The sequence below is a fragment of the Schistocerca piceifrons genome, chromosome 5 (genome assembly GCF_021461385.2).
Source record: "Schistocerca piceifrons isolate TAMUIC-IGC-003096 chromosome 5, iqSchPice1.1, whole genome shotgun sequence".
In the NCBI taxonomy this organism is placed as follows: Eukaryota; Metazoa; Arthropoda; class Insecta; order Orthoptera; family Acrididae; genus Schistocerca; species Schistocerca piceifrons.
Genome location: NC_060142.1, coordinates 323,258,885 through 323,279,242, shown reverse-complemented (window position 1 = coordinate 323,279,242; position 20,358 = coordinate 323,258,885). Strand labels below are relative to the sequence as shown.

The 20,358-nt window shown below is 42.8% G+C and overlaps 1 protein-coding gene across 1 annotated transcript in view; it reads right to left on the bottom strand.

The window, feature by feature from the left end:
• LOC124797926 (unconventional myosin-Ie-like) overlaps nucleotides 1–20,358 on the bottom strand; it is a 365,871-nt gene that overhangs the window by 14,708 nt on the left and 330,805 nt on the right. Inside the window, exons 21-23 of the mRNA XM_047261058.1 lie at nucleotides 19,311–19,658; nucleotides 11,293–11,434; nucleotides 5,103–5,260 (exon numbers count right to left, since the gene is read on the bottom strand). Of these exons, the coding sequence (XP_047117014.1) occupies nucleotides 5,103–5,260; nucleotides 11,293–11,434; nucleotides 19,311–19,658 (648 nt within the window). The remainder of the gene's footprint in view (nucleotides 1–5,102; nucleotides 5,261–11,292; nucleotides 11,435–19,310; nucleotides 19,659–20,358) is intronic.

Below are 20,358 nucleotides of genomic sequence, written 5' to 3'. Positions count from 1 at the left end.
TCCCAGAGCGCACTGATGCTGGTGTTATTCAGTGGAGTTGGAGGCGGGTACAGCATAATATTCAGTGGGACCATCAGAGTCTGGCACAGCGGTATAATAAGGGCAGGAAGGAATTTAATTGCAAACCCGGGGATAGGATGTTCATCTGCAACACGGGCCTACCTCAGAAGGGTGGCGCAGACTATATCGGTAAGTTGGAACCCCGTTTTTTGGAGCCTTATGAGGATCTACAGGTGGCCAGTCTGGTGAATTTACTGGTCAAGCATTTAAAAGCACAGGTGGATGATGCAGGCTCATGCTAGCCAGATTCACCGGAGTTAGTCCTTTGTGCAGTGAGTTTCTGTTTTAGTGGGGGAGGTTGAGTTGGAACGGCTTGCTATTATAATCTCTTTCTTTTTGAAACCACCCGCCTTCTCAGTTCTCGCCATGATGTCAATATCAAAATCGGATTGAAGTCTCTGGTCGTTGCATATCTTCTGCAAGTTGGCTTGCCATTTGCTGCGAGGTAGACAGAAGGAGGAAGAAGGGGCTTGCTGCGAGTTAGCTCAAGACTGTGCGTGAGGAGCAACGTTGGTGTTGGAGGGCAAATCCGCTTGGTCGGTGGGCCCTGCAGAAGCTGTCGGTTGGGGCAGAGTGCCGTGGGCTCAAAGATACTAGTGTAGAGAGCCGGTGTTGTCCCGATGACAATCATTGTGTGGTCACTCAAGGGCTAAAAAGTGATTTCCTGGTTCTGCTCTTGGATTCCGACGAAGAGTTATGGCAAGTTTGGTGTATGAACTGAACATAAGAATTCTAAAATGGTACACGTTGGTGGCGCGTATATCAGACTTGTGAGTGGTGTAAGCTTTGCTTTGGTACTGCAGTCTCCAGTTAGAGTGCTGCTTGGGAGGACAGAATTGATATCAGCATTGTCATCTATTTAGCTGCTTTAAACTAAATGACTGTTTTAGACCGAAGGTGGAACCAAGTGAAGGGTCGAATAATTGCTTGTATTATTAAGGAACCTAAGTTGGCACCAGCGTGTTAAACTCTGTTACCCACAGTTATAACATGTAATTGACACTCTGGTAGTGTCTACGAGTGAATTTTGGAGGTACTGTTAAGTGTTTGTAGTAAGGGAAAGATTGACTGTAGAGCTATTCAGTCAGACGCTTATGAATTGCATTAATTGCAGTTCACTTCTAATGGTATTTTACAGTTCTACTTGTTGTGGCGAAATCGCCGATAGTACTTTCATAATTTAGCTTGGGATGTCATTCTGTGGTTTGGTGTGGCCCTCCCAAGAGTTTAAAGTCCCAAATATTTTCTTACTGCCTTGCTGAGGTTGTCTTGCAAACAGTTGTTGATTTGTCTCTTGTCTAGCCCACCGTATTGCTATTTGGTGTGGTACAGTATAGTCAAAGTGTTCAGCAGTTCCGCATCTACTCCCTCCCCCGTTTTAAGATTTGTGAGTCGTATCCACATCGACGTATAATCCCAGTATGCAATTTGTGTAAGTTGGTTGCACCCTGTTAATGTTTTGTACATCGTACAAAATCTTTCCCATGCTGCATGTGATCCTGAAGGAGAGCACGGTGCACAACAATGCGTGACCACGAGGAAATCAAAAGACATGTATCGTATATTTCTTTAAGAGATGTAATCACTGAGATTAAGAGTTGATTTGTGTTTTTTTTTTTTATTTATTTATTTGAAAGAAAAAGATTACATCCCTGGTAAATTATAACATCTATGTTTAATTATTTGTCCTAATTCATTGGGTGTAGTATAAATCACATGTAGGGAGGTTTATAGTGTAAAGTGTTTAAAAGAAAGGAAAATATTTTGTGATACAGCGCACATCGTAATGGCTACTGGGTTTGAGTGTACGTTGACAGTAATCAGATTTTATTGCATTTAAGTTGTTTCAATTAAAAATTTTTGAATAATATATTATTGCCTTTAGATATCACAGGTGACCTCTACGAAAATTTTGGTGTTGCCATGTTGCGTTAGAATCTTTTATTTTACCTTGCATTATGCAATTTGTATTTTTATTCCTTTGCTTGGGAAGGGATTTTGAGTTTTAAGCATTGTAAATTGATTCTGAGAACTGTTCTTTGATTTGTGGAAATAATGCTTCAGAAACTTCCATTAAGAAACTCTATTGAGGATCTTGTTGTTCATGATAACTAACGTTCACTTACTATTTTAAAATAAAGTTAATAATGTTGTAAAATTTCGAAGGTACGAAAAAAAGGCATTTATTACAGAAATAGTGTTTGCCTGTACCCCCCACAACTTTCAAATATTCAAAGCATTGTCCTTTGGGTGTAGTCTGGTGTTTTCCCTGGTATCTATCCCTGCTAATGCCTGCAGGGCTATGTCAGATGGTAAAATGTGTTTCTCACGGATTATGATGTTAGTAGATTCTTTAATTGCATTATAATGCACCGATGGGATTAATAACATTGTCCTTAAGTGATTTTTTTGTGTGTTACTTAATAAGGGATGTAAATGAGTTACAGCATGTCGAAGATTTGCCAATGGTTACATGGGATTGTCCAACATGAAAGGGAAATTTGTTAACATTACTTGTTAGCTCATACTATCAGGACGTAAGGTTTCAGAAACTGTTTTCCAGCCAGGGGGAAGATAGGCCGTAGCCTTCCTCAGTCGCAATCTAGCTTTTTCAGGAGTGGTTCTAAGTGCCTTTAATGTTCTAAGGAAATCCCTCCTTGACTTCAGGCATTGAAACTGCAGCTAATACCCACACAGGGGGTGGATTCTCTGCTTCTCCACTGTCATTCTTTCCTCATTTACAACAATTTTTCTTTGATCTGGGGTAGTGCTGTTCCTGCGAGTTGGTAAAGCCTTTCGAATGGATAGGATTTCAAGCGACCTGTTATGATTCTTTAGGTGTCACTGAGAGCCATGTCCATCTGTTTACATTTGTTGAATTATACCAAACAGGACATGGATACTCTGCCACAGAACAGCTTAATGCCACTGAAGAAGTTCACATAGTTTCAGACTGACTACCCCTCTGCAATCTGGCTAGTTTCCATAGAAGATTGTTTCTGGTGGAAAGTTTTGCCCTGCAGTTCATGAACTACTTCTTGAAAGTAAGAGATCAATGAAGAGAACTCCTAGATATTTTGGGGTCTCACACTGGTACAGTCTGACACCTAACCACATGATCTTTAATTTGCAACTAGGCTCTCTGTTTCTCATATGAAAAGCACATACTTGTGTCTCTGAGATATTTGGTTTAAGTAGGTTTGTGTTGTTGTATCTGGAAAATTGTATATGAGCATTTCTGATGATTTATTCATCAATTCAAACTCGTGAACCATTTTCGGTCACAAATGAATAAGGTAATGACACTGTAGTGGTTGTTACTAAAGGGCCACAGAAGCTGGCAAGAAAAGAAGCTGACCTAAGCACCCTTATGTTAAAGACAGTAAAACCCTAGCTGATTTCCACATAGGAGGCCTAAGCAGGGCCAGCAACTCAGTGTTGTCAATACAGCAGAATGATGGAGCCACATCCAAACTACGGCTTTTTCTGGTGCATGTGGTTGGAAGTGGTGCTATGGCAATACAAGTAGACACCAAACACGCATAAACACCCATCATTTCCAGCCAAAGGCATCTCAGTCTGATAGCATCAACTATGAAGGGCAGGCTACCACAAGACTTGGCCTCCATCAATGATGGTTCTATTACTGGTTCTAAGTCCATCACCACAGACTTAAGTGTTTCCAGGTCTGGGCTCTCTCCAGACACTATCAGCCCTTGCAGCCAGCAGCTCGAGACCAGGGCAGCGCTACTGCTCAGCTATCTATACCTGAGTAGTGCACTGATGCTGTACACCTATTCTAACAAGGATGGACACCACTGCTGAGGGCTGACTTCTGCTACAAGAATCGTGGCAGGAAACGGGTATCTACCAGCATGTTTCACCATAAACTGCAGCCATACAGAGACAGTACCCATGCTGCCTTGAACTTACATGCATCAGCTTTCCTGCCCAGCTGCTGGTTTCAAGCTGGCCACTAGCCACCTGTTGCATCAATCCCGCTGTGTTTACTACTGTTAGCATATGCCGGAGGGAGAGGGGTTGCAAAGTGTTGCTATGAGAGTTGTAGATTGTTTGCTCAAAAATCATATGACTAATAATGATGTTTCCTTGACCAAACATTGGTCATAATTCTGACAACAACCCACTGCTGCCTGCATCTCGTGGTCGTGCGGTAGCGTTCTCGCTTCCCACGCCCGGGTTCCCGGGTTCGATTCCCGGCGGGGTCAGGGATTTTCTCTGCCTCGTGATGGCTGGGTGTTGTGTGCTGTCCTTAGGTCAGTTAGGTTTAAGTAGTTCTAAGTTCTAGGGGACTGATGACCATAGATGTTAAGTCCCATAGTGCTCAGAGCCATTTTTGAGCCAACCCACTGCTACCAGAGAGGTCATCTCCCCAGACCTGTAAAGCTTTTTGCCTTACACAGGAAGTATTACAACAGGATTACTCATATTATCTGGAAACATGGTGTGGAATATATTTTTTGGCTACCATGTAAGAGGGAACCTTTACAATCTGTGAAGGGCAATCCTTATTTAAGGTGGCAGACTGCCACTTATCATGTTGTTGTGACATAGCATACAGAGTTCAAATCATCAAGGATGTGGAGAACTATGTGTTGAGTATAAGTGTCATGCACTCTTACAACAGCCTACCAATTTGCTATTGCAGAACATTGCCTTGGTTTCCATCATCCTATGAGGTCACTGGTCCCTAAGCCGACACAATACTTAAACTAACTTATGCTATGGACAACACACACACCCATGTCCGAGGGAGGACTCGAACCTCCAACAGGAGGGGGGTGGGAGGGGGAGGGGGGGAGGGGGGGAATTACCAAGTGACCTTATAAATAGAGACAAGGGATTCTGCCTAAATTTTGCTTGTAATCCTACACTCCACCCTTGTATATACACACACACACACACACACACACACACACACACACACACACACACACACACACACACACACACACAATAGCTCTCCCTCTATCTACAAAAAATAACAACTGTTCAAACCTTGTAAAAACTAAATCACTTACATTCTTTAATTACTTCAATGATGTCACCTTCCTGGAATGACAACTCATCTAAATCCTGCGCTGAATAATCATACATTGCTTTTACTTGCTTCTTGGGTTTGGCTGGTGGTTTTGGTTTCCCCCCACCAGGGACAGGCTTGACTGATGCTCTCTTCTGGCTACAAGAAATGAGGAACAGTTTTCCAGTGTCAGATTTCTTGAAACAATACATCTGCATTGTTTTGAGGTCATCCTCATTAACTACATAACTTTCATGTGACAAGTTCTTTATTAATAAATTCTGCATTGAATGTTATATCACTTTTGCAACTAAATATATATTACACATGTAACTAAACAGGTAAGTAAAAATAAATCAACACACACTATTCAAAATCAGATTGCACTGAAAAGTAACTTCTTTTCCAGAGTAATAGATTTTATGAATGAAGAATAAGTTAACTGTCAGTGGAAACAACATACAAATTTAAAAAAGAAAGTGATGGGTGACAACAGATCTTGGCTTCATGAAAGGCTGCTGCCAACTGCACACCAATAATGATGAAGACTGCTCTGGAGACTTAAGATAAAAAATTAAGGAAAGAGGGATGTGCAGAAACATTTTCGGAAGGCTGGTAGGGTCATCGCTCAGGCCCTCTAGCCAAGGCAGATATGGCCCGATACAATTAAATAGAAATTAACAATGGATAAGGAACAAGTCTTTAGCAAAAAAGTACTGCACTACAGTCCAATTAAAATTACTTAACAGTTGACTGTTCATGCATTGGAGCTGGTTTCCTGTAATCAGAGCACTCACTGCAGTAGCCACCAGAAAGATCGCGGGAGGCGCACATCGGCACGGCGCGTCACGGACGGTAGTTGCCGCAAGTACAGTCCCGTCCACCAGAGGGCACGCGAGAATTCGGACGCGACCTCTGCCGGCGTAACAACAACAACTCAGGCAGCACGGGCCGTGCCCAGTCAGTTAACATCGGGCATGCCTAGGGCACAGTCCCGGTCTACGCTAAGTGAAGTGCGACGTAAACGTGAACAGTGTTACTACACAATTGGCGATGAGTAGGGTCGTTCTTTCGCGTGTTGCGTCGTTGTTCCGGTTTCGTAGCTTCTCCACGGCATGGAGGATTTAGTGCGGGTTTTGGTTGAGCAGCAGACGGAGCTCATGGCCACCATGAAACATGTGCTTCCGGCGTTGCTCTCCATGCAGTCTGCTCAAGCGCCGTTCCCTCCTTCCTTTCCTCCGTATGACGAGACGGCGGAGGATTGGGACGCATATGAACATCACCTTTGGCAGCATTTCCAGGCGTTTCATGTTGCCGATGCGGAAGTATGTCGTGCTCTCTTCTTGTCTTGGATATCTCCCTTGCTGTATCAAGTTTTGCGGCAGCTAGCGCCGTTGCAGGAACCCTCATCCTTGTCTTTTGACGTATTGTGTTCATTGCTGTCTTCATATTATCGCCGCCGCACGCATGTTGTGGCGGCTAGGGTCGAGTTTTATCAACGCAAGAAACAGCCCCATCAGTCTTACCGGGCGTGGACCGCTACTCTGCACGGTCTTAGTCACAAGTGTCATTTTGTCACGGAGCAGTCGCGAGAGTCGTATGCCCATGTTATGGTACGCGACGTCATTGTGCGTTCGGCCCCTGATAGGGAGGTCCGGCAACGGGCCCTGCAGTTAGAAGACCCTTCCCTCGAGGAAGTCCTGTCCATTGCTCAATCGTATGAAGTCTCTCACGAGGGTCAACAGCTGGAAACGTGGTGCGACGTCGCGGCGTTTCAGGGCAGCGCGTCCGCGTCCACTGTGTCCGGGGTGGACGACGTGCGAGCAGTACAATCCGGCCGTTACGGCCACTCCCGCACGGCGCGTAAACAAAATTCCGGCCGCTGGCCCCCGTTGCCATCCTGTGCGTCATGCTATATACATCATGATCAGTCAGAGTGCCCCCAGCGTTGGGCCGTTTGTCGCAAATGTAATAAAAAAGGTCACATTGCTAAAGTTTGCCGCTCAGCCTCAAAGGAATCGAAGGAAGCAAGTACAGAGGACATGGACGTTGACAGTCAGGTAGTTTCATCGGGCCAGGCTCCAGACGCATCGGCACGCAAACTCTTTATCGAGGTGTCGGTTCTGTCGCGCCGGTTACAACTGCAAGTAGATACGGGCGCGGCAGTTTCGTTGTTGAATGCACAAACTTATTCCGACCTTGGATCCCCCCGTTGGCGCCAGTTTACCGGCGGTTATGGTAAACAGTTAATTCCCCTACTGGGTCAATTCACTACCGACGTAACTTACAAATCAGTCACTCGGCCTATTACTTTTATTGTTGTCAGTGATGCGAGCTCCGCTAACCTTTTTAGCCTGGATGCCTTTCAAGCTTTCGGTTTTTCTATTGCTGACACCATACAGTTGGTCTCCGAAGACGTTCCCTATCAATCATTGGAATCTTTGATCTCAGACTTCCAGATATCTTTGAGGAGGGGGGCGTGTTTCAGATTTTGAAGCTCACTTAACATTGAAGGCGTCGGCTCGCCCACGTTTTCTACGCGCGAGGCAGATCCCCTTGGCTCTCTGCCCTCAGGTAAAGGAAGAGCTAGACCGGCTGACAGCCCTAGGGGTCGTTCTTCCCATTTCTTCTAGTGAGTGGGCTTCGCCCCTCATTATTGTAAGGAAGCCCTCGGGAAAATTACATCTTTGTGGCGATTTCAAGGCCACCATTAATTCCCAACTGGTGGTGGACACCTATCCTTTGCCTCGTGCTGATGAATTGTTCTCCGCCGTGACGGGAGGTCAATATTTTTCGAAAATCGATCGTTCGGAGGCATATCATCAGATACCACTTGATGAGGACTCCAAACGGCTGGCGGTCGTCAACACCCCGTTTGGCCTTTACCAATACCAGTGGTTGGCCTTCGAAATATCCAGTGCCCCGGCGATATTCCAGCATTATCTTGAGCACGTCACGTCAACAATCCCTCATTGTATTAATTACCTGGATGACATAATTGTCACAGGCCGCAGCACGAAGGAACACTTGCACAACCTTCGCACCCTCTTTCTCAAATTCAGGTCTGTGGGCTTGCGTTGCAACCTGCATAAGTCAAACTTCTTCCAACCATCCATTGAGTATGTGGGCTACACCATCTCTCGGCACGGCGTCCAGCCACTAGGAAGTTTGGTCCAAGGTATCGTAGGCCTTCCTTGGCTCGCTTCGCTGAAAGAGTTACAAGCTTTTTTAGGGCTTCCACCATAGCCCGCCCCTTGTACTGCCTTCTGCGCAAGGGTGTTCCTTTTGATTGGTCGCCTGCACGCGAGCGAGCGTTCACCTCGCTGAAGGGTCTCCTCACGTCAGCACCTTGTTTGGCTACTTTTGACCCCCATAAGCCGTTGGTCCTGGCTACAGATGCTTCGCAGTATGGGGTGGGGGTGGTCCTGGCCCATCGCAACGCGGATGGCTCCGAGCAGCCACTGGCGTTTGCATCTAAAACTCTTAGTCCCGCACAGGCCCATTACTCCCAGGTGGAAAAAGAGGCTTTGGCCATTGTCTATGCTGTTACCAAGTTTCACCCTTTCTTGTATGGCACGAAGTTTCAGTTAATCACTGACCATAAGCCGTTAATATCGTTATTTGGCCCCGCCTCTCAGATCCCAGATAGGGCGGCCCTGACTGCTTCACAGCCTGGGACATATGGATCCTTCCCACTAACACCAGCTTTTCTGAATTGTGCAGGTGGGAACTTTCCCTGCAATACATCCTTTGTTCCCATAACCCTCCTGGCCTCAATCTTCATTAGTCACTGTCCTCACCCATCCAGCCTCTTCCCTGTTCCCATCCCAGCATACTATCCCTCCCCCTCCCCACCCCAGCCTCCTCCTTACTCCCGCTCAGTCGCCACTCCCATTATGCACTGGTGCTGCTGCTTGTAGTTTGGTTCCAGGTGCCTGAGATTGTGTGTGTGTGTGTGTGTGTGTGTGTGTGTGTGTGTGTGTGTGTGTGTGTGTGTGTGTGTGTGTGTCTGCCTGTGCGCGTCTGTCATCTATTGTTGATGAAGGCCTTAACGGCCGAAAGCTCTAATTGTAAGAGTCTTTTTGTTGTGCCTATCTGCGACTCAGTATCTCCACTATATGGTGAGTAGCAACTTCCCTTCTCATAATGTTGTTAAATTTCATCCTGGATTTTCCATTGTTTGATTCATAATGGGTAGTAATAGATACCAACAACAGTGATTACATGAAAGTTAGGATGACACTAAATGCAAAGGTGAAATGAATTCTCAATAATGTTTCTTAGAGAATGCCATGAAACACAACATGAGGATTGAAGGAAAAAAAAAAATCATTACCTCCTCCCAAATGTGGTTTCCCAGGTGTGGTGCACTAGCACTTGCCAGTAAGTCCACAACTGCATCTACACAGCACTTTCTTAGGTTTCCTCTTAGTCTTTTACCTAAAACCTCTCCATCAGGATACTTGGTTGCTGTTTTACGTTCTCATTAAATAATGACCTCATTGCAGCTAATGTTTCCCTAGTACATCAGTAATGGGCACTTCTATGTCGCCTTCACTTCCAGCAGTTCAGATTTTCATCTGGTCTTCTGTTTTATAATTATGATGAATTTCATTTCTGTAATTTCATTTATTCATTTACTCATACACAAGCCATGATGATGAAAAGCCTTCAGGATTGTGACAGTAGTCAAGTTATAGATTGACAGAGGCATATAAGCAGTCACTGCAGACTACGCCTGTAAAGTACGCTAACATCAAAATACAGCTACTTATGAATCCTTATTATTAAGGTAATTACTAAACACACACACGCGTGCGTGTGCCATCCACACACACACACACACACACACACACACACACACACACACACACACACACCATGGCTACATTATGCTGGAAATGCATTTCATCTTGGATGAAGGGTTTTGGTGGGTAGAATCGGAGAGGGGAGAAAAGAGGCAGGCAAGGGAGGAAGACTTTGGGAAGGATTGCTGATGACTGGGCAGAAAGTGCAACATGTGCATGGGATATAAATTTGGCACCAGTCAGCTAATTCTGGTAGCAGGCAAGGAACATTGTGTGCAGTACACAATAATGTGGAGTAGTGAATTGGGAGTGAGAGACAGAACAGAGGAATAGGAAGACTCCAGAAAGGATGGGGGTGAGTGCAGGATGAAATAAGTTAGGGTCCTGGCACAGGAGGGAAGGTGGTTATTAGACAAGGGTAAATGGAGATTGAGTATTATGGGGTAGAAGGATGTGTTACAGAGATAACTTCAACCTATGCAATACAGAAAAGCTGCTCACATGGAATGGATCCAGATGGCAGCTACTGAAGCAGCTACTGAAATTGAGCATGTTGTGCTCAGTAGCATGTTGCACCAATGGATCGTCAACTATGTTATTGGCCACAGTTTTTTGGTGGCAATTCATTAAGGTGGACAATTAGTTGGAGATCACGCCCACATAAAATGCTGTGCAGAAATTATAGCACAGCTGGTATATGATATGACTGCCTTCACAGGCAATCCACTTCTGAAAGGATAGGATAAGTTTGTGACGGGACTGGAGTAGGATATGCTGGGTGAGTGTAATGGTCAAGTCTCACATGTGAATCTCCCACATGTGTATGACCCATGTAGCAGGAGCTGGGAGTAAGTGTGGCATAAGAATGGGCTTGGATATTGTATATGCTGAGTTGTGACACAATACCACTTTGAGAAGTATGAGAAGGGGTGCAAGTACAATGTTCCTCATTTTCAGGCTTGATGATACATAGTTGAAGCCCCGGTGACACCAATGATTAAGTTGTTCCAGTCCAAGATGATACTAACTGTTGATGGAGGTACACCTCTGCATCTGGTTCCTGGAGGTGGTCAGAAAATTAGGTGCATACATGGATATGGTATGGGAAATCTTGGAGTGTACTAGGTTTAGGGGTGATGTCTGTCTTTGAAGGCCTTAGCAAGACTTCCAGCATACTGGGTAAGGCACTGCTTGTCTCTGAATTTGTGCCATTTATGGGTAAACATAACTGTTATGGACTCAGCATTTGGTGGTTTGTAAGCCATCCACAATATGGCACTCTGAACCATCATCCCTCTGTCAGTGCTGTATGCACAATGTATAATTAATTTGTAAAATAAAATGTAATAAAATAAAAGCACAGGATGAAATTGATGAACTTACCCAGCAACTCCAGCTTCTGGTGTTCTCATGAAACTAGCATTTTCATTTGGTACAGGACTTTTCATCTCTTGTTTCAGCTGACCAGCACCTGGGAACACCCTGACTCCACCTGCCTGATTAGTTTTGGCAGCAGCTGTTTTACCTACATGGAAAGATAACTGAATTATTGATAATGTAAAAATTAAAAGTCTGACTCCTAAAACGAAAAAGTAAACTTAATCTGATGAAAAAACGGATGCAATATTTAATGCAGAACCCATCATTAGGCACACAGTTATTTGCTAACACCAACACTGTTAGTTGTCCAATGTCATTTAGTCCAGTACAACAAGCAATTGATCTGACTCAAGGGTCAATTCATCATCAATATCATCTGTAGCAAGTCAATTGCTCCACCACATTCACCCCTGTAAATCTACTGGAACAGAAGAGAATTGAAGCCTTTGAGATGTGATTCTATAGAAAAATGCTGAAAATTAGGTGGACTGATCAGGTAAGGATTGAGGACGTTCTCCACAAAATCGCTGCTAAACACTGACAAGGAGAAGGAACAGGATGATAGGGCATCTGTTAAGACATCAGAGAATAACTTCCATGGTACTAGATGAAAACTGTAGAGGAACACAGAGATTTGAATACATCCAGCAAAAATGACCATAAGGAGAGCAATGAGAGAAGCGTTCAATGATTTTGAAAGTAAGATGTTGTCAACTGACCTGAGTACAAACCCTAAGAGAATTTGATCATATCTAAAATCAGTAAGTGGGTCAAAATCATCTATTCATTCTCTCAGCAACCACACTGGCACCGAAATGGAAGATAACAGAGAGAAGGCCGAAATACTGAATTCGATCTTCTGAAGTTGTTTCACTGCAGAAGATCGTAACACTGTTCCTCCTTTTAATCATTGTACAAACATCGAAATGGCAGATATTGAGATAGCCGATTGTGGAATTTAAAAGCACCTACAATCACTTAGTAGTGGAAAGGTGTCAGGACCAGATGAGATTCCTATAAGATTCTATGAAGATTATGCAAAAGAACTTGCTCCCCTTCTAGCAGCAATTTAGGCCTATTGTAGATCACTTGAGCAACAAAAGGCACCTAATGACTGGAAAAGGCCATAAGACAGATCCACACAATTATAAATATATCATTGACATCAATCTGTTCTAGAATTATGGAACATATTTTATGCTAAAGAATTATTGCGTTTTTGGAAAATGAACATCTCCTCTATAAAAATCAACACAGATTCTGTAAACAGAGATCCTGCAAAGCTCAGCTCACTCTGTTGCTCCATGAGACCCTCAGTGCAGAGAGGACAATGGTGCTGAGGTTGATGCCGTGTTCCTGGATTTCAGTAAGGCATTTGACACCATTCCACATTGCTGTTTAATGAAAAAAATGCAAGCTTACATAGTATCAAAGCAGACTTGCGATTGGATTCAAGACTTTCTTGCAGACAGAACTAAACATGTCGCTCTTAAAGGAACAAAATCAACAGATGTAAAGGTAATATCTGGAATACCAGAGGGAAGTGTGATAGGACTGTTGCTGTTTACAATACATAAAAATTATCTAGCAGAAAGCATCAGATGCTCTATAAGACTATTCGCAGATGATGCAGTTGTCTATACAAAAGTAGCAATGCCAGAAGATGATAAGAATTTGCAGAACAACCAGTAGATAATTGATCAATGGTGAAGGCTCTGGCAGTTGATCCTGAACGTAAATAAATGTAATATATTGCACATATGTAGGAAAAGAAACACACTACTGTACAGCTACACTATTGATGACAAGCAGCTGGAGACAGTACCTGCCGTAAAATATCTAGGTGTAACTACCCAAGGCAGTCGTAAGTGGCATGACCGCATAAAACAGATAGTGGGAAAAGCGGGTATCAGATTCAGATTCAGCAGAAGAATCTTAAAGAAATATAACTCATCCATGAAAGAAGTGGCTTATAAGGCACTTGTTCACCCAATTCCCAAATACTGTTCGTCTATCTGGGATCCCTATCAGGTAGAACTGATAGAGGAGATAGAGAAGATCCAATGAAGAGCAGTGTGTTTCGTCATGAGATCGTTTAGCTGGCAAGAGAGTGATATGACGATGCTAATCAAATTCCACTGGTTGATGTTACAAGAGAGGTGTTGTGCATCATGGACAGATTTACCACTAAAATATCGATACAGCACTTTTCAGGAGGAATAGAATAACATATTATTTCCCCCTACATACATCTCGCATATTGACCCCGTAGAGAAAATTCAAGAATGTAAACCCAATACAGAGGCTTACCGACAATTGTTCTTCCCCTGCACTATTCACGAGTGGAACAGGGTTGGGGCGATCAGATAGTAGTGGTGCCGAAAGTGCCCTCTGCCACATTCCATTAGGTGGCTTGTTGAGTATGATGTAGATGTAGACAAAATAACTGAGGACATAGGTTGCAATTCAGATGAAAGTTTGGCACAGGAGAGGAATTTGTAGCAGGCCATATCAAACCAGTCAGAAGACACACGATTCAAACAAAACTACACATGAAAATATCTTTAGACTTTCTTTCAATTTCTTTGGTTTTACAATTATAAATTCAACCAATATAGTATCTCATTAGCCTTTCTGAGTTTTGGGTGGTCTTCACAATGAATGTGTAGAAATTTTTTTAAAACTAAAATTAAATATTTAAGCACTTTCTACCACAGAAAGGCACAAAATTCAGGAAACAGTGTTTTGCTGTAATTCATAATCCAACAAGGTAGTGTAATATTAAAGAGCTACAACTCTTTTACGATAAAATAAGCTACTAAAGAAAATTCATGGCCTCCATTCATGGCATCCTGGAAAACAACTGGTGCTCAAATCAGATGCTTTACAATAGTGCACTGGAGCCATAGCAGCATACAGAAATGCCAGTGAGTCAGAGCAAAAGACAGTTTAGCCTCCCAAACTTAAACAGTCACACTGCTAAACTATTTGTGCCATAAAAAATTAAAATAAAATGAAGAGTTCACTGTTTACCCTAAAGGAATAAACTGCACTTGGTCACCAATCCTTAACCACTGTTGGCATTTTGGCCCACACTTACAGTTTTCAGAAGAAACAGTTCAAAGACTACAGATATGACCCTCTTTCTACAGGCACTGCATTACGATATTCATTAGATACCTATGGTACAATATGTGGATACAGACTTGCTATCACAATTTCCCATGGGCCAAAACCCTGACCTATCAACAAGTAAAAGATTTCATGTTTCCAGTTAGGTACATCAGTTAAATATCAGGATATTCCCCGAAACAATGGAACACATAACCAAGGCCATCTGTCATGGGGACATTATCAGGTATGTAATGGATGACTCATATGTTTATCACTCACAAAGAAGGGTCCAATCAGAATACTAAATTAAGGGCTTGTATTAGTAAAGAGAAGATTGCTCTATAGTACGAACATCGGTTATTTCTAAAGTGAGCACTTGGATTTGCAGACAAAATAACTTATGGATATGAAACAAATACTAACAAAGAGATAGAGGGGCTGGCCCGTGCTTAGCTCAGTACAGCCGATAGATACACAAGACAGAACAGAAAATTTAAGTATCCCAGCTTTCAGAACTTTGTTCCTTCATCGGGGAGGAGAGAGGGGAAGAAAAGGGGAAGAAGGGAAAGTGGATTCAGTTACAACTCAGGTTACTAAGCAACAGGGGGAAGGTAAACAGGGAGGGTAGCAAAGATGGAGGCATGGGGCCATGGGTGTCAGAGGGAAGCCAAAGATATTCTACTGTAAGTACTGTGCCAGCTTCACACCAAAGAGGATGCATACAGAAGTAACGAGGTATATAGTATAAAGATAAACACAACTATGTAGGATGAAAAGATGTATGAATGGCTGAAGAGGAAAGGGAAAGAGGAGAAGACTGAAGAGTAAATGGGAGTGAGGTTGGTTAATGTAGGTTCAGTCCAGGGGGATGGCAGGATGAAAGGATGTGTTGGAGTGCAAGGGATTGGTGTTGGGTGGGAGAAGCCAAATGGCACGTTCAGTGTAGCAGGTTCCTAGGTCCCTAAAATTATGCTGGAGGGTATGCTCTGCTACTGGGCATTGGACATTTCCTAGGCGGACAGTTCGTCTGTGCCTGTTCATGCGCTCAGCCAGTTTAGTTGTCGTCGTACCAATGTAAAAGGCTGCGCAGTGCAGGCATGTCAGCTGATAAATGACATGTGTTGTTTCACATGTGGCCCTGCCTTGAATTGTGTATGTTTTACCAGTAGTGGGGCTGGAGTAGGTGGTTGTGGGGGGATGTATGAAGCAGGTTTTGCAGCGGGGTCAGTTACAGGGGTAGGAACCGCTGGGTAGAGAAGGTGGTCTGGGAATATTGTAGGGTTTGACAAGGATGTTACGGAGGTTAGGAGGGCGACGAAAGGCAACTCTGGGTGGTGTGGGGAGAATATTGTCAAGGGATGATCTCATTTCAGGGCTTGACTTGAGAAAGTCATATCCCTGGCGGAGTAATTTGTTGATGTATTCGAGGCCAGGATAATACTGGGTGACAAGGGGGATGCTTCTGTGTGGTCTGGGGGTAGGAACATTATTGTTGGATGGGGAGGAATGCATTGCTCGGGAGATCTGTTTGTGGATAAGATCTGCAGGATAGTTGCGGGAGAGGAAAGCACTGGTCAGGTTATTGGTTTAATTGTTGAGGGATTCGTCACTGGAGCAGATATGTTTGCCATGAATACCTAGGCTGTAGGGAAGGGAGTGTTTGATGTGGAATGGATGGTAGGTATCAAAGTGAAGGTACTGTTGTTTGTTTGTGGGTTTGATGTGGACAAAGGTGTGGATGTGAGCTTCAACAAGATGAAGGTCACCAACCAGGAAGGTGGCTTGGGTTTTGAAGAAGGATCAGGTGAAATTCAGATTCAACAAGGAGTTGAGGTTATGGAGGAAATTAAGGAGTGTTTCTTCAAAATGAGTCCAGACCACAAAGTTGTCATCTACAAAACCTATACCAGGCCAGGGGAAGCAGATGTTGGGTCTTCAGGAAAGCCTCTTCCATGTGGCCCATGAAGAGGTTGGCATACGACGGAGCCGTTCTGGTTCCCACGGCCATTCCCCTGACTTGTTTGTAGGTATGTATGGCAGCATAGGAAAGTCAAAAACTGATCTTTGCTGTCCATCGTGCCAGGCACGTGCAGGAATTATTAGTTTGCTAGTGTGAACAAGCAGCTTCAGTATCAAACAAAGGATGAGGATAAAGACTGCAACTGACAGAGCGCACGAAGAAGCTTTTTTATCCACATGGTGGCATAAGGTATTGCCATAGACTATGCAATCAGCCAGATAAGTGTATTTCGCATCTTGCATCAACATAAATGCCACTTATTTCATCAATCACCACACAGGCACTGAGGACATGACTTCAAACATCATATAAGATTTCATCTGTTTCCTCTGCAGCACCTGAGAGGTGACATGACGTTTTTATGTGTGCTCTTTACTGATGATGCAATGCAACATTTACATAACACGGTAATGTAAATTAACGCAATGTGCACTAGTGGGTAGCTAAATATCCACACCGGCTTTATCAAGTACAACACCAACAACTATGGAGCATAAACGTATAGTGCAGCATCATATGAAATTCCACTGCAGGACCCTACTTGATCTCTCACCTGTTAAATGGAAATTCAAAGGCACACTTTCTTATAAACATTCACACTGTTCTAGAAGAGGTACAACTTCACAAGCAAAAGTGTAAGTGGTTCCAACACGAAGGCTTCCCAGCTCACTCTTCCTGTGTTGCAATGCAAATAATTAATGAAACGTTTCTTTATCATTGGATAGGATGGAATCCAGCAATACAATGACCAGCTAGGTCCCCTGATTTGATTGCTCTTGATTTCTTTCTATGGGAGCTTTGAAAGATGCAGTCTATCATGAAACACCAACTATGCCAGATGATACATGCCATCAAATTGCCACAGCATGCAAGGGTATATCATCCTATGCAGCTTGATCTGTTCACCTATCTCTCAAATGGTGATCGCAAATGTGCCTTGCAGTCGATGGTAAACATTTTTGAGCACATGCTTAAGTAAAGTGTAAAACTATGTTATCAGAACAGTATTTATTTTTTGGATGACATGTTGTCCGTCATTTTGAATAACATATTTAATTTATTTTAAGTGTATTCAGTCTAATTACAATTTCAAATAGTACCTATAGTCCATATCTGTCTGACAGCAGGTGTATTACTTTTAAGAAGCACTCAATTGCCTTCAGGCAAAGAGAGGTCAGCGTTGTTTTTCCAAAGCTAAGAAGGTTAATGCTGCAGTTTCTTTTTCGCTATGAATAGGGTAGTTTTATGACTAGGAAGTATGAATGACCAATGTTTCTGTTTCGGATTTGACAAGTAAGCAGCAACAAGGAGAATTTAAATGGAAAACTATCTGATGAAGCTATAGACATTAAAAAAACTGGAAATGTATATACATGTGAAATAGTTTTCCTAAGCCCCAATTATTGTGACAGAAGCCGACAATGTCATACTTCCATAATTAAAAAAAAAAAAAGTATTGCAGTCGACCCTGCATCTATGCCGTTCAGGAAATGAGGTTTTATCTTAGTAGCATAGGCCTGTCTTGCTGCATATAATAACACAGCCTGTCACGAGAGTTCAGCTTGGTAATGTTCACACCACAACAGCCAACTCTGGCTGCACTATTTTCCAGTTTTAGTACAGTTGTCAAACTCTTTTGTCAAAGATTTCAATGACAATATTAACAAATGCTACGCAAATGTAATTGTCTTCACAAAAGCTATTGAATGCAGTTATGAATCATATGTTGTTGTTGTGGTCTTCAGTCCTGAGACTGGTTTGATGCAGCTCTCCATGCTACTCTATCCTGTGCAAGCTTTTTCATCTCCCAGTACCTACTGCAACCTACATCCTTCTGAATCTGCTTAGTGTATTCATCTCTTGGTCTCCCTCTACGATTTTTACCCTCCACGCTGCACTCCAATACTAAATTGGTGATCCCTTGATGCCTCAGAACATGTCCTAACAACCGATTCCTTCTTCTAGTCAAGTTGTGCCACAAACTTCTCTTCTCCCCAATCCTATTCAATACTTCCTCATTAGTTATGTGATCTACCCATCTAATCTTCAGCATTCTTCTGTAGCACCACATTTCGAAAGCTTCTATTCTCTTCTTGTCCAAACTATTTATCGTCCATGTTTCACTTCCATACATGGCTACACTCCATACAAATACTTTCAGAAACGACTTCCTGACACTTAAATCAATACTGGATGTTAACCAATTTCTCTTCTTCAGAAACGCTTTCCTTGCCATTGCCAGCCTACATTTTATATCCTCTCTACTTCGACCATCATCAGTTATTTTGCTCCCCAAATAGCAAAACTCCTTTACTACTTTAAGTGCCTCATTTCCTAATCTAATTCCCTCAGCATCACCTGACTTAATTAGACTACATTCCATTATCCTTGTTTTGCTTTTGTTGATGTTCATCTTATATCCACCTTTCAAGACACTGTCCATTCCATTCAACTGCTCTTCCAAGTCCTTTGCTGTCTCTGACAGAATTACAATGTCATCGGCGAACCTCAAAGTTTTTATTTCTTCTCCATGAATTTTAATACATGAATCATATACAGTTTCATTAAAAAACATGCCTGTTTCAATGTCTTGGTTGATACCAGAGTTCAGAGCATTATACACACAAAACTTTCCCTGCCTCACAGGAAACTATCAATTGGAGAAAACTTTGTTTAGATACGTGAAACCTGTCATAAGATAAAAGGGGTGTTACATGAATCACCCTCTATACATACTGAATACCCCTTTTTTAAAATTCAGACTCCAATTCTAAGCTCTGAAATTAACTTCTTCACGACAAAGTGTATCAACAATTCACATAATTTAGCTGAAAAACAGCATTTGATGTTGAACAGTGATAGAGACTCAAAAAAGTTATATACTTACTGACAGCTTGCAGCCTCGAGCCTGGCCGTACAATAGGTTGGTCTGGGGGAGCCGGCTCACTTGGCGGTGGAGGTGGTCTGATTTGTGCCCGGCGTGTCTGTTGTGCATTTTGAGGTACTTTCTGTGCGGCTGCTGACACAGGAAGAGGAAAAGGTGCACGTATGGGTGTAGTGGCTTGAGAAGGTGCTGTGGTAGGTGCAGGAGGTCGTGCCGGAGCTTGCCGCCTAGTTGCTGGTGTTGCTGATGCAGGCAGGGCTGGTGCTGGGTAATTAGGCGGTGGTTTCGTAGGCATTCTTGAAGGTAAATTCCGCTGACCTTGTACCATCACCGAATGCCGTACATCCGGTTCTGCAATATACACAGCAAGATTGCAAACAGTTATTCAAAAAATGTATAACATAACCTACTTCAAATCACTAAGAGGTGACCACATGGAAAATTCATTTTGTAATTTTTTATGTTATGGCAGTGAAGTTCAGAACTCAAATACCAGTGTCTGAAAACAATTTGATGCAACTCTCAAAAATTCCCAAGTAAATTGACTTTGAGGTTTTCCATGGGCCAGTAATACGGTAAAGTAAGGTAGGTTTTTCAACAGGTGGCCTGGCTTTGTGGTAGAATATTTGTCCATTACGTGGGGGCCCCCGAGTTTCAATTACTGATCAATGCAATTTTGCGGACACCTGTGCATGATCTATGAACATTTCCATGAAGCATAAAATACATAACAATGGAGGGGGACAACAGTAGCACTTGGGACTGGTAATCATTGGTACAAGTCTGATTTTGGTCATTATCCTTTTCGTCCACCCACCCGTGCCTGTTCAAATACCTACATCATTTAAATATAAAATTCATAAAATATTGCTAATTAACATATACCTAAATGTCATTTTTACTACTTACATACTGTACACAAAATTATAGTTTTCAATGCAAATATACATTCACAATTACTGACCTTTCATAAAAGATTGTTAACAAAGATTGTTTCAGTTAAAAAAACATTACAACTTAAATTTCTGTTTGTCTTTATATACTTTCACAT